The sequence below is a fragment of the Ambystoma mexicanum genome, chromosome 6q (assembly GCF_040938575.1).
Source record: "Ambystoma mexicanum isolate Mex_15411 chromosome 6q, UKY_AmexF1_1, whole genome shotgun sequence".
Classification (NCBI taxonomy): domain Eukaryota; kingdom Metazoa; phylum Chordata; class Amphibia; order Caudata; family Ambystomatidae; genus Ambystoma; species Ambystoma mexicanum.
Genome location: NC_090937.1, coordinates 1468474618 through 1468486929, shown reverse-complemented (window position 1 = coordinate 1468486929; position 12312 = coordinate 1468474618). Strand labels below are relative to the sequence as shown.

At 48.1% G+C, this 12312-nt stretch overlaps 1 protein-coding gene across 1 annotated transcript in view; it reads right to left on the bottom strand.

Moving 5' to 3' along the window:
- The window catches only part of PTCD3 (pentatricopeptide repeat domain 3), a 310551-nt gene extending 301423 nt beyond the window's left edge, over positions 1-9128 (bottom strand). The window contains exon 1 of the mRNA XM_069632175.1: positions 8900-9128. Coding sequence (XP_069488276.1) covers positions 8900-9003 — 104 coding nt within the window. The 5' untranslated portion in view covers positions 9004-9128. The remainder of the gene's footprint in view (positions 1-8899) is intronic.
- Between the last annotated feature and the right edge of the window lie 3184 nt (positions 9129-12312).

Here is a 12312-nt window from a genome sequence, read left to right as displayed (position 1 = left end):
GTTGCGCTTTTTGCCCGCTTACCCCCGTTAACCGCTTATTCAGTTTACTGAATCAGTGAACTGAATAAGCACAATAAGCGGTCAATAAGGGAAATAAGTGAACAAAAACCGTGACAAGCGACCGGCAAAAATGATAAGCGACTTCGGGCAAAAAGAAGCCCAAAGTTGCTTATAATAAGCGGACATGGCAACACTGCTATTAAGTACGCTATTAATTGTGATACTGCCTTTGTTGTCTATGTCCTCTCGTGTCCTTGCATGAAGTGGTACGTCGGGAGCACCACATGCAAACTCAAACTAAGGATCTTGCAGCATTATTGGGTGATTAAAAATTCAGATCTCGCGTACCCTATGGCTAAGCACTTCTGGCAAGAAGATGAGAATGACTTGAATTTGCTCACGTTTTTTGCAGTGGCACACATCCCCATTCATCCCAGGGGTGGGGACCGTGCTTTGAAGCTAAAACAACTGGAAACGAGATTTATTCTGGACTTCGACACTAAGTTTCCCAATGACCACAACCTGGACGAGGAGCTATACACGTTCTTGGGCACCTAAGCTTGCTCTACATACATATGTTTTCTTTTATCTGATGCTTTTTGATTTCTTTGTTGGTTTAGGTGTTTCTTCTTGGCATTCATTTCTGTTCATTTTATCCTTGGCTTCTTTGTATTTTTCGCCTTATTTTATCGGTGATTCTGCCTTTTTTCCATAGCACTATTCTGTGGGATCTGAGCCCTTTATTGTCTCTTTTGATTATGTTTTTGTAGTCTTTTGCTTTTCTAATTTCAGTTTTCCCCTTTTTTTGCTGCCTTCCAGTTCTGCCATCTTTGTTCTGCATATTTGTACAAATAGTGTCTGCCATTTCCCTTTATAGTTGCACTCCATTTTCCCTCAGCTCGTGTTAGGATCATGACTATTGTTATTTCCAGATACTATGTATGCTTTTTTATGGCGAGAGATGTATCTTGCATTTTCTGCACATGTATGTGCTGCCATTTTGGCTTTGCATTTTTGCACATTTTGATGCTGCTATGTACTTTTTTTAATGAGTGGTACTTTGCAATTTTGCACATGTAGGTACTGCCACTTTGGCCTTGCATGTTTGCATATGATGTTGCCATTTTTGCTCGCACTTGCACTTTATCTTTTACCTATGGCCTAATGCCATACTAATGTCTAGCTATTAGTCACGTGTATGAGCTGTTTTAATTCTCACATGGAGCTGGGAAATGGTGGTCTTATGCTCTAATCTATCGTCATTGATGCATTTTTTAGTCTTTCAATTGTGTGTGGAATTTCCACTCATTTAATTGTACGAGTATGACTATGGGTTTCTTGAAATTGTAAACTAAACTGGATTTTACAGTGGAACTGTGGTTGTGCCTGGCGTGGACTATGTGGTTCATACCATACTTTTGTGAGTCTTCAACAATTTTTTTGCTACGGCTTTTATTTTGTGCACTATGCACCGCTGAGCCACTTGTTGCTGGGATTTGCTTTGGCTCACACTGCTGGTTATTGCTGCCTCCATTCCAACATGGTTGACACTTCATATCCCCATGCACTTACCCAGTTCCACTGACAAAGGAAAAGGACTACATTTTTCAGTCATTAGTGTGCTCTTGTCCTTCTTTCCTTCACGTGACCAAGCACGCAGTTGAGCGTGAAACACGTTGTGTGCGGGTCGTGCCTACAGGCATCCTGCCTCTGTTGTTGCTGCTGCCTTTCCGGCCGTGTCTTTTATCGATTATTTTTTGTATATAATCAAATTTAGGACCACTCCTTTGCTGTGAGCTGCGCTATTTTTATCCACATTGGTTCTCCATCTGGCCCGCGGAGAGTGTGGTCCCACTTCTCTGTCTTTGAGATATCTACACACCGAACTGTGTTAGCACATTAACAGTTTGTGGACATTCCTTTGTGCGGGGCTTGGGACTACACTGTACTTAACCAGCCGCATCACCTGCTCAGAGCTTAAGCCTTGGTTGCTCATCCATTCTACCATATAGAGAATCTTGACTGGGGTGCTCTGTGCTTCTACTCGGCTATATAGAGGTCAGGAGTACAGATATCCCCCTCCAGTCTTTAGACCACCCCACTCCAAATACACGCACACCAAGCATGGTAGGCCACTCTGCTTGGTCTACATTGCTAAGCGATTGTTTCCATGCCCTGAACTTAAATCACCCCACCCATTTAAGGGGCATGAAAGGTCTGGTGCTCTCAGCTTCGCAAGCAGTTTCCTGCACCTTAGGCGTCTCATAACATTATCGCGCAATTCTCCCCCACCGCCTCATATTTACTACCAATCACTAGATTGGTTGATGCTTAAGTCATCTACAACACGAAAACATGTTCGCATTTCCTCCCACCCACAACCCGGCCTCTTTAACCCAGATCCTAAGACTTGCAATCTTGGGTTCTCTTTACAGAGACCTGAAAAGACATCCACTCCATTACTACCCAGTTTAATCCCCTGAACCGTGAAATACACTTCTGTATACCCTTCATTCTACCAAAACACTTGCCTCTACTACTGGATAGTCTCAGAAAGGCATCAAGCTTTATTTGCTACCTGTACACACAAGGCCCCACAATCCTCACTCACCTCAGTGCTGCACCTTCACCAAAACTACCCTCCACAAACAGATGGTTATTGAATCCATCAATGTGATACCTTTCACCCTACCTAGCTGAAACCCTCTCTCCTTATACCCCTTGCTCTACCAATGCACACTCAATCTAACATAGCTCCTCATTCTGTGGATCTTTGGGGGCACTAAGGAATCTGGATTGAATTCGACACCATCGCCATCTTGGTTTGTCCTCTTGGGTGAGAGCTCAGGCCCAAGACAGGTTGTTGGTGTCCAATGCCGCCTTCATACGAGGTGTCTGAAGATCAGACAGTGCCAAGCTCTAAAGGTTGTCAAGCGAAACCCTAGAGTACCGAGGGGCTTCCAATGCCGGACACACGAAGGTAGAGTGATCTCTTACAGAGTGAGCAGCCACCGGTTCTCTAGGCTCCTTCAGAACTACTGTGCCGGGTCACTTCCTGGCGCTTTCCCTGCAGCCTTATGAGAAAGGCATCCAGTTCTACATGAAGCGGTCGGAGAAGACTGCCTCCCAGACCATATTATTGAGAGGGGTTCCAAAAACACTTTGGGCCAGCCGTGTCGAGATACCAATCTAAATCGTTGTGAGAATATTCCCTCTGCAGCTTGAGTTAATTTGTTTGTTTGTTTGTTTGTTTATTTATTTATATAGCGCTCTTGACCCGGGGGTATATATGCGCTTTGAACATCAGGTTACAGGTAAAAGACAATAGTACAGTATTGATAGGGCATAGATAATAGTATTCAAACAATATACATAAAATTGGACATTCGGAGTGCATACATATGTGGTAGGACAGTTATTTGTTGGTTAACCAGGAAATGACCTTGGTTCTGAAGGGTTGGAAAGTAGGTGTAGATTTAATATCCAGTGGGATGGAATTCCAGAGTTGTGATGCCAAAGTTGGGAAGCTGGATCCTCCAGCTCTTTTGAGGGAGTATTTGGGAACTGTTAGTTGTAATGAGTTGGACGATCTGGTGGTTCTAGTGTTCTGTCTTAGTGTAAATTTGTTCGAGAGGTAGGGTGGGGCAAGATGATTGAGGGCTTTGTAAGTAAGGCATATGGTTTTCAAGTCAATTTTCTGTTGGATGGACAACCATTTGCAGGCAGTTCTGGTGGCGGAGATGTGTTCCCTTCTAGGAATATTGAGGGCGGCACGGAGTGCGTTATTTTGTAAAACTTGCAATTTATTGATTACTGTTTTGTTGGCACCTACATAGAGGCTATTACAGTAATCCAGTTTAGATTGAATGAGTGCTCTGGCTAGGATGAGACAGTTGCTAGGGGAGATCAGTGGTCTGCAGGCCCTGATTAGTTTACCGGTGTAGGCAGTGGCTGAGGCGGTCATGTTGATTTGTTTAGCTAGGTTGATGTTCGTGTCTAGGTAGAAACCGAGGGTTTTTACGCTCTTGGCAATGGGTATGGTGTTACCGTCAATAGTGAAGCTAGTGTAGCCGGGACAGAGTTTACTGATAGTGTTCGGTGAGCCGACAAGAAGCAATTCAGTCTTGTCATCATTCAGGCATAGGCCATGTGTGGCCATCCATGCCTGAATGATGGAAAAGACTTCATTGATCCATTTGGCGTCCTTATTGTAGTTGCCTGATAGGGTGAGGAGTATCTGGGTGTCATCTGCGTAGTTAGTATAGGTGACACCCAGATTGTCCAGCTTGTCGAATAAGGGCTTGGTGAAAATATTGTAAAGGGTAGGTGAGACACAGGATCCTTGTGGGACACCGCAGGTGATGGGGATGGGGTCAGCCGCTGCTAGGGGGGAGAAGACCCGCATGGTTCTGTTGTCCAGGAAAGATTGGATCCATGTGACTGCAGAGTGGGAGAAGTGTGCTGCCAGAGACAAATGGTTGCACAGGATTTTATGGTCGACCAGGTCAAAGGCAGCGGAGAGGTCAAGGAGTAGAAGGATGGCAGCCTTGTTTTTGTCTTTGAGTTCGTCTATCTGGCATTTGAGATCAACAAGGGCCGTTTCTGTCCCGTGTTGTGGTCGAAAGCCAGATTGGCGAGTTCCTAGTAGGTGATTGGCCTCAAGGTAGTCCTGGATTTGTAAATAAGCCACTCTATCCAAGATTTTTAGTAGGAATGGGACAGTGGTAATGGGTCTGTAATTCGTGGGGATGTCAGGGTTGAGAGTAGTTTTTTTTAGTAGCGGTAGGACCCAGGACTGTTTCAGATTACTGGGGACCATGTTGTTGGCGAAGGACAGGTTTATTAATTTGGTGATAAATGGGGAGAGATCCCTAGCTGCATCTTTTATGATCTGTGCGGGGCAGCTGTCCCCCTTGCAATTCGATGATTTAAGGGATGCTATAATTTTCTGAACCTCCAATATGGATACCTTTTTGAAGGTGAAGCCTGAACTAGTGGCAGTAGGTGGAGGGGGCGTGGGGAAGGAGGTGGGATCGAGAGTGAGTTGTTGATTTTAGTTTGGAGCCCTGAGATTTTGTTAGCTAGGGCATTCTGGATCCCTGTGCACCAGGGTTTATCCTTAGTGCAAGAGTCAGTGGGGGTAATGGGGTTTTCTAATTCCTTTAGTATGTTAAAGAGCTCCTTAGTACTGGAGCTTGCCTGGGAGATCCTAGTATTGAGAGATTCTTTCTTGGCCCGTATAATCTCATTTTTGTAGAGGGTGGAGATGTTGGTGAGATTGGTTCTGTTATTTATAGAAGGCACTGATTTCCAGAGTGCTTCAAGTTTGTTTTTTTGTTGACGCAGGGTTTTGAGCTCCGGGGTGAACCATGTGTTCAGGTGCGCTTTGGGTATTCCTTTGCGCAGTTTCAGTGGGGCAATGATGTCAATGGCTTTGGCCATGGACTCATTGTAGGCGTTGACCAGTTGGTTCAAGTCCGTTGTGGCGGGTAGTGCGTTCAAAGTAGGGATCACCAGAGGTATTAGGGCTTCCGCTGTGATATTGCTCTTTTTCCTAGTAGGGCAGGCAGGTGCCATGATAGGCCTTTTATGTGCTGAGTTGCTGGTAAGAATGTCAAACGGGAGGAGGTGGTGGTCAGTCCAGATAAGTTGTGTGGGATCTTTCGTAGTAATGTTGCAGTTAAGGGTAGTTATCCAGTCAAGGATTCTGCCTTTCGAGTGGGTGGGTTTGGTGCAAAGTTGTTGGAGGCCATGCTCCTCTAATGCCATGGCCAGGGCAGTGGCTGGGGTGTCTAGGGGGTCGTTGAACCCAAGGTTAAAGTCTCCGAGTATAATCAATTGTGCTGATGGTTTGGAGCTTTCAGCAACTAGTGAAGTGATGTCTTCCTCAAATGAGCCAGGAGGGCCCGGGGGTCGGTAAATTAAGTGCAGCGTAATGGTACTTTTAGGGGAGGTTTGAAATTTGACTGTAATGTGTTAACAGGATTTGAGTGGGGGAGCAGAGGATAATCTGATGTCAAGCGTGGACTTAAAGATGATAGCTACACCGCCACCTCGAGCGTTCGGTCTATCTGCTCTAAGGATGGTGTAGTTATCAGGTATGGCTAGGGTAAGAGATGGACCTGCAGCATCGTGCAGCCATGTTTCGGTTACCGCAAGGAAGTCCAGGTTGTTTGTTAGAATAATGTCAGCGACTTCTGTGGCATGGGCGACTAATGATCTGACATTTAGGAGAGCTCCTTTAAGACTGGGATGGATAGTGTTGATGGGTGTTACAGTGTGAGGGTTGATCTTATTGAGTGATTTGGTAGGGACTTTGCTAGGTCTGTGGTGGGTTCTGGCGCCAAGTCTAGAATTCCTATCGGAGGGGATGAGGGTAGTGTTACGGGAGTTGGTTGGGTTAGCTAATGTAGAGGTGTTGTAGTCAATGGTAGGGCAAGATGCTCTCGTGTTGATGGGGTTCTGCTTATAGACAGCTAGGTGTGTGTTAGCTGCGACATGCGGAATGTGTGCATGTCTATGGGTGGGAAGGGCGGACTTGGTATCCGGGGGGAAGGCTGGTGTGGTGGGCAGGAATGGTGTAGGGCAGGTGATCGGGTGGTGTCTTGGGCAGGCGGGTCTGACTAAACCATTATTATAGGCTAGGTAACTGTTGCCAGTGCAGGGTATGTTACTTTGCATGACACAGAAAGGGAACATGATCGCAGTCAGGCAGAGTAGCATGCTGGGGCTAAGGTAATGTACAGGGGAGTGGCGTGAAGGGGGCATAGGCGTTATAGGTAGGGCACAACACAATGCGAATGAGGTCTAGGCGACCATAGGGCACAACACAATGCGAGTGGGGTCTAGGCGACCATAGGGCACAACACAATGCGAATGAGGTCTAAGCGACCATAGGGCACAACACAATGCGAATGAGGTCTGGGCGACCATAGGGCACAACACAATGCGAGTGGGGTCTGGGCGACCATAGGGCACAACACAATGCGAATGAGGTCTGGGCGACCATAGGGCACAACACAATGCAAGTGGGGTCTGGGCGACCATAGGGCACAACACAATGCAAGTGGGGTCTGGGCGACCATAGGGCACAACACAATGCAAGTGGGGTCTGGGCGACCATAGGGCACAACACAATGCAAGTGGGGTCTAAGCGACCATAGGGCACAACACAATGCGAATGAGGTCTAAGCGACCATAGGGCACGACACAATGCAAGTGGGGTCTAGGCGACCATAGGGCACAACACAATGCAAGTATGGTCTAAGCGACCATAGGGCACAACACAATGCGAATGAGGTCTGGGCGACCATAGGGCACAACACAATGCAAGTGGGGTCTGGGCGACCATAGGGCACAACACAATGCAAGTGGGGTCTAGGCGACCATAGGGCACAACAGTTGCAGTGGTACGTTAGCGACCATAGGGCACGGCCAAATAGCAGTCATGAGGCATGGAGCACTAAGGGCTAAGGATGCCTGTACTATTAAAGAGGTGGCAGCAGTAATGCATAGAGGCGGCGGCGTTGGAAGCATGAGCGTATGTAGCAAACAGTTAAAGAAACCGAGTTCAAATGTTTATGGGTGCGGAGTAGCAGAGGGCATACCAGAAAGCACAATAGTATAGACTGAGGGTATTCCCACTACTCACAAAAGATTAAAGGTCCGTGGCCCCTGATGCTCCAAACAGGCTCTCAACAGGCCTTTGTATGGCCTTCGTGGAGGAAGCGGCGAGTTTGAATGGGTTGGCAGCACCCAAGAAGGGCGAGGTGTGTGCCCCAAACGCATTAAGTGATTCTTTAACTAATGATGTTGGAGGACACGCAAGGCATTCGTCTGATGAAGGAAACAATCTGATATAGGATAAGCCAATCATGGAAGCCTGCAATGTTGGTTGGGTTTTAAGCGCCCAACAAATGTTATTCTTTTGCAATGCGGTTGTGAGGGATGCACGAGAGGGGCGCGACCCACGAGCTATTGAGTTACTGCTGTTGAAGCGGTCCCTGAACAATTGTGAGGACATAGTCACGACCCGCCGTGCTGGCACTAACTGCTCTCCGGCTTCGAAGCCTTCCGCTCGTCACCCTACTCCACCGGGAATCACTGATGTCGAGCTCGGCTTATCACTAAAACTAGTACGCCCGCACCTCTTTCTCGATCCCCAGTCTGTTCTGGATGGAATTTGCGTGTTACTGCGCGTTTCCCCAGTCGTGTTCCGGCGCGTCCTAAAGACATCACGGCAGCTTCCAATCTACATACAAAGACATCTTTGAATCGAGTCCATCCATGGGCCACATTTCCCCTTACACAGCTGCATCTTAATATACACCCTTGCTCTACCAACTCGCGCTCTCCACGTAACCACCCCTGCAAGGTCTGCCCGTCGCTAAAATTATGTACAAAAAAATTGCTAAGGGAACAAACTGAAAGAAATTCGACCTTGAAGTCGAGGTTCGTCGATTTCAGTAAATTAGACTATTGTAGCCAAAAGACTACTCCCATCTCCAATATGGCACAAAGAAAGTGCACCCATAACATAACTTTACACTTCTTCCCGAGACACCGGGCCGCTCTTTTGAGCCTGGGCCGCCGCCGCCACTCCCTTCCCGTTCGTAATCCGATGCTCAGCGCCACTGCCGGCTACTGTTCCGAAGGTCAATGCATCTACAGCTCCCACCCGGGGCCATACATCGACTTCGCCACGCTTCTTTCAAGGTCACAAAGCTCTACATAGCGTTTTTGCGGCTACCGTCATAGTGCGGAGCACATGCGGGACCGAACCTCCCACAGCCCTCGCGTTGATGGATTAGCGTTGCCCCAACCCAAAACGCACATTTACTCGGTTAATCGTCACGCATCTGTAAATCACAATCTCGAACAAACGCCATCCCCCACTCACCTGCGGCGAACATCCGGAGGGAAGCGGCGGATTTGGGGCCAACTGCGGCTGCCTCCTAGTCGGAGCCCACACAGCACGCACGACGCGGCTCCCGTCGCCGCCATCAATACCTTCTTTCTTCGCGGAGCACTGTTCGTCTATTGCCCGCCACCAGCGATCTAACTCAGTCAATCCAATCGTGCGCAGTAGCACAGCATGCTGCTCCGCTCGTATCTGTATCCGGTAGTACAGCCGGGCATGCTGGGAGTACAGAGGAAAACAAAGAACTAGACCGCCAACTTTTCAACGACAATGTGCCAGAGTCGGCCGCCATGCCGGTGGACTAGCAACTCATCTTTTCACATCTTAAAATAGGCAATCACCTATCATATGCATATCTGTAGTGTCAGGGGGGAGAGATAGACGATACACGGGGCACGTTATAAGGTATATATATATTTATTATATATAAGTTATAATCAACAGGGGAAAAGAGGAGGGAGTCTGCTCAAACCTGCAGACACTTCTTCTTCTTCTTCTTAATTATGGGATGCATGGGCGGACCCACGCAGGCGCTTCCCCATCCTAAAGGATGATGTGCACCAGACCCACCAATCAATACTTAGCTTACATAAACTCACAACTCCTCCCACCGCCCCGTTTGCCTCACAAAATCCAACATCACACTATTCCTCCTCCTGCCTCTCTCCCCTTCACCTCCCAGCAAAGTCTTCCCACTCAGCTCAGCCACACCCAGCAAAGACAATCGAACCCTCATCAATTCTCTCTCCTCAACATGTCTCTCACACCTAAGCAGAAAATGTCCCATAGTCTCAGGCACACCACCCACCGCACAATCTCTGGACTCACGTTTCCCCACTTGAAACAGACAATCATTCAGTCCCGCATGTCCTATCCTCAACCGATTCAGCATCACCTCCTCCCCCCTCCTCCATTCCAGACTCCCCACATCCACCTTCAGCGACACTTTCCCACGAACACCAAACATCCACCTGGACTTTAACCCACTCAGCCACCTCTCCTGCCACTCATTTATGACCCGTCTCACCACCACCACCTTCACCTCATCCACACTCAAAGGTAATCTCACATCAACCGCTCCCCTTCTCATACCCTCACCCGCCGCCAGATCCACTAACTCATTACCCAAAATACCACTGTGACTGGGGACCCACGCCAACTCCAAATCCATTCCCCCGTGTACGCACAGATCAATTTTCCTCCTGATGTCCATAATCACGTCCTTCCTATCACCATCCCCCGCCATCATCGCCTGCAACCCACTCAATGAATCTGAAAATATCACCACCTTATCTAACCCCAACTCGCACACCCTATCGATCGCCAATGCAATCGCCACCAACTCAGCCGTACAAATTGACACATCATTCGTCAATCGTCCCACTTTATACTCCCCAGTGCTTTCCAGATAATACGCCATACCCACTCTCCCAGACACAGGATCCTTCGAACCATCCGTAAACACCTTGCATCCTTCCTTTCCTGCCACATACGCCTGGCCCAAAGTTTTGATCTCGCTCCGCAATCCTCTTTTCTTCGACACCACATTCGCTAACTCCAAACACACCTTTGGAGACCCCATCATCTACCTCGGCCATCTCTCCAAATCCGTATCTGTTACAGTCATCAAATCGCCCACACCCCACTGCACTCCCTTTTCCCACATGTGAAACCCAAAAGTGCCTCATTTCCTCCTCCACCGGTCTCTATAATAATCAAACCTCCAATTATACTTCAAACATTCACACACCGGATGAGCCACACTCTTCGCACTGCACTTCACCCACCATCTCATATTCAACGCATCTCTCCTCAACCCCAACAGCATCTCCCCCACAAGCACCTGAACCGCATTCGCTGGAGAGGACCTCATCACACCCGAACACACCCTCAATGCTCTTGCCTGAACCCTGTCCAACCCCAACTTCTGACTTGCCGTGAAACCCACTGACACTTGACATCCGAAATCCATCACACTCAAAATTAACCCCTTATACAACATTCGTAGACACTTCTGTTGAGCACCCCACTCTTTCCCAGTCACCGCCCGCAACAAATTCAACCTTTGTTTGCTCTTATCCACCATTCCATTCACCTGCAAATTCCAGTTTAACTTCCTATCCAAAATCACCCCAAATACCGAAACTCTTCCACGCTTTTCACCTTCTCACCTTTCAAAACCAAGTCCAACCCTTGCTGCACTCTTCTCCTTGAGAAAACCATACTCACGCTTTTATCCACAGACATCGAAAAGCCCCATTTCCCACACCACTCCTCCATACGCACTATCGCAGGTTGCAACCGATTCTGCATCAACAAAAAACTTCACCCTCTTACCCATACCACACCATCATCTGCAAAGAAATCCACCTGACACCCGAAACCCTCCAAAGCTCGAATCAACCCATCCACCATCACATTAAACAGCATCGCACTAATCACACTCCCCTGCGGTGTCCCATTCTCCATCTTCCAAACCTCAGACAACACCCCCCTCACTCTCACCTGAAAGGTCCTGTCAGCCAAAAACGCCTTGATCCACCGAAACATCCTCCCCTTCACACCCATCTCCAACAGTCTCACCAGCAACCCATTCTTCCACACCATATCATATGCCTTCTCCAAATCCAAAAAGAACGCCCCCACCATCTCCCTATCACACAAAGCCTCCTCCACTCCAGTCACCAACCTCACTAACGGATCTGCCACTGACCGATTCTTCCTGAACCCACTCTGAAAATCGCTCAGACACCCATTCGACTCCAAATAGAACCCCAAGCGCTCAACTATCATCCGTTCCATAACCTTACACATCACGACAGTCAGCGCAATCGGCCTATATGACTTACACTCCGTCAGGACCTTGCCACTCTTCAAAATCGCTACCACAATCGCGCTCTTCCATAATCTCGGTAAAACTGCACTCTTCCAGATCTCATTGAACAATGCTAACACCTCCAACTTACATTCCACCGACAACTTCGCCCTATCCAACTCCGCCATAGAAAACAGAGCCTCATACTGCTCTTCCCAAGGCCCAACATTCGCCAACAACTCCCGCATCTCCTCCTCAACCACTCCCATACTTAGTCTCACTGCCTCCGGGAAGTTCTCTGAACTGTGCACTCCCGCAAAATGTTCCCCCAGCATATTCGCCTTTTCCCCATCTTCACTGACCACCTCCACCCCTTTCAACAACACAGACATGCCACCCTGCAACTTCATTAACCTGGACATCCACTTGAACTACTTCCAAACCTCACCCACATCAGAATTACTCCCCAGAGATCCATAATTGCTCCTCCAATATCCGCACTTTCTTTCCCTAATCACCCTCTGCACCACCGCCTTTGCCTTCTTATATGCCAACAAATCCTCCAACTTTCCCGTTC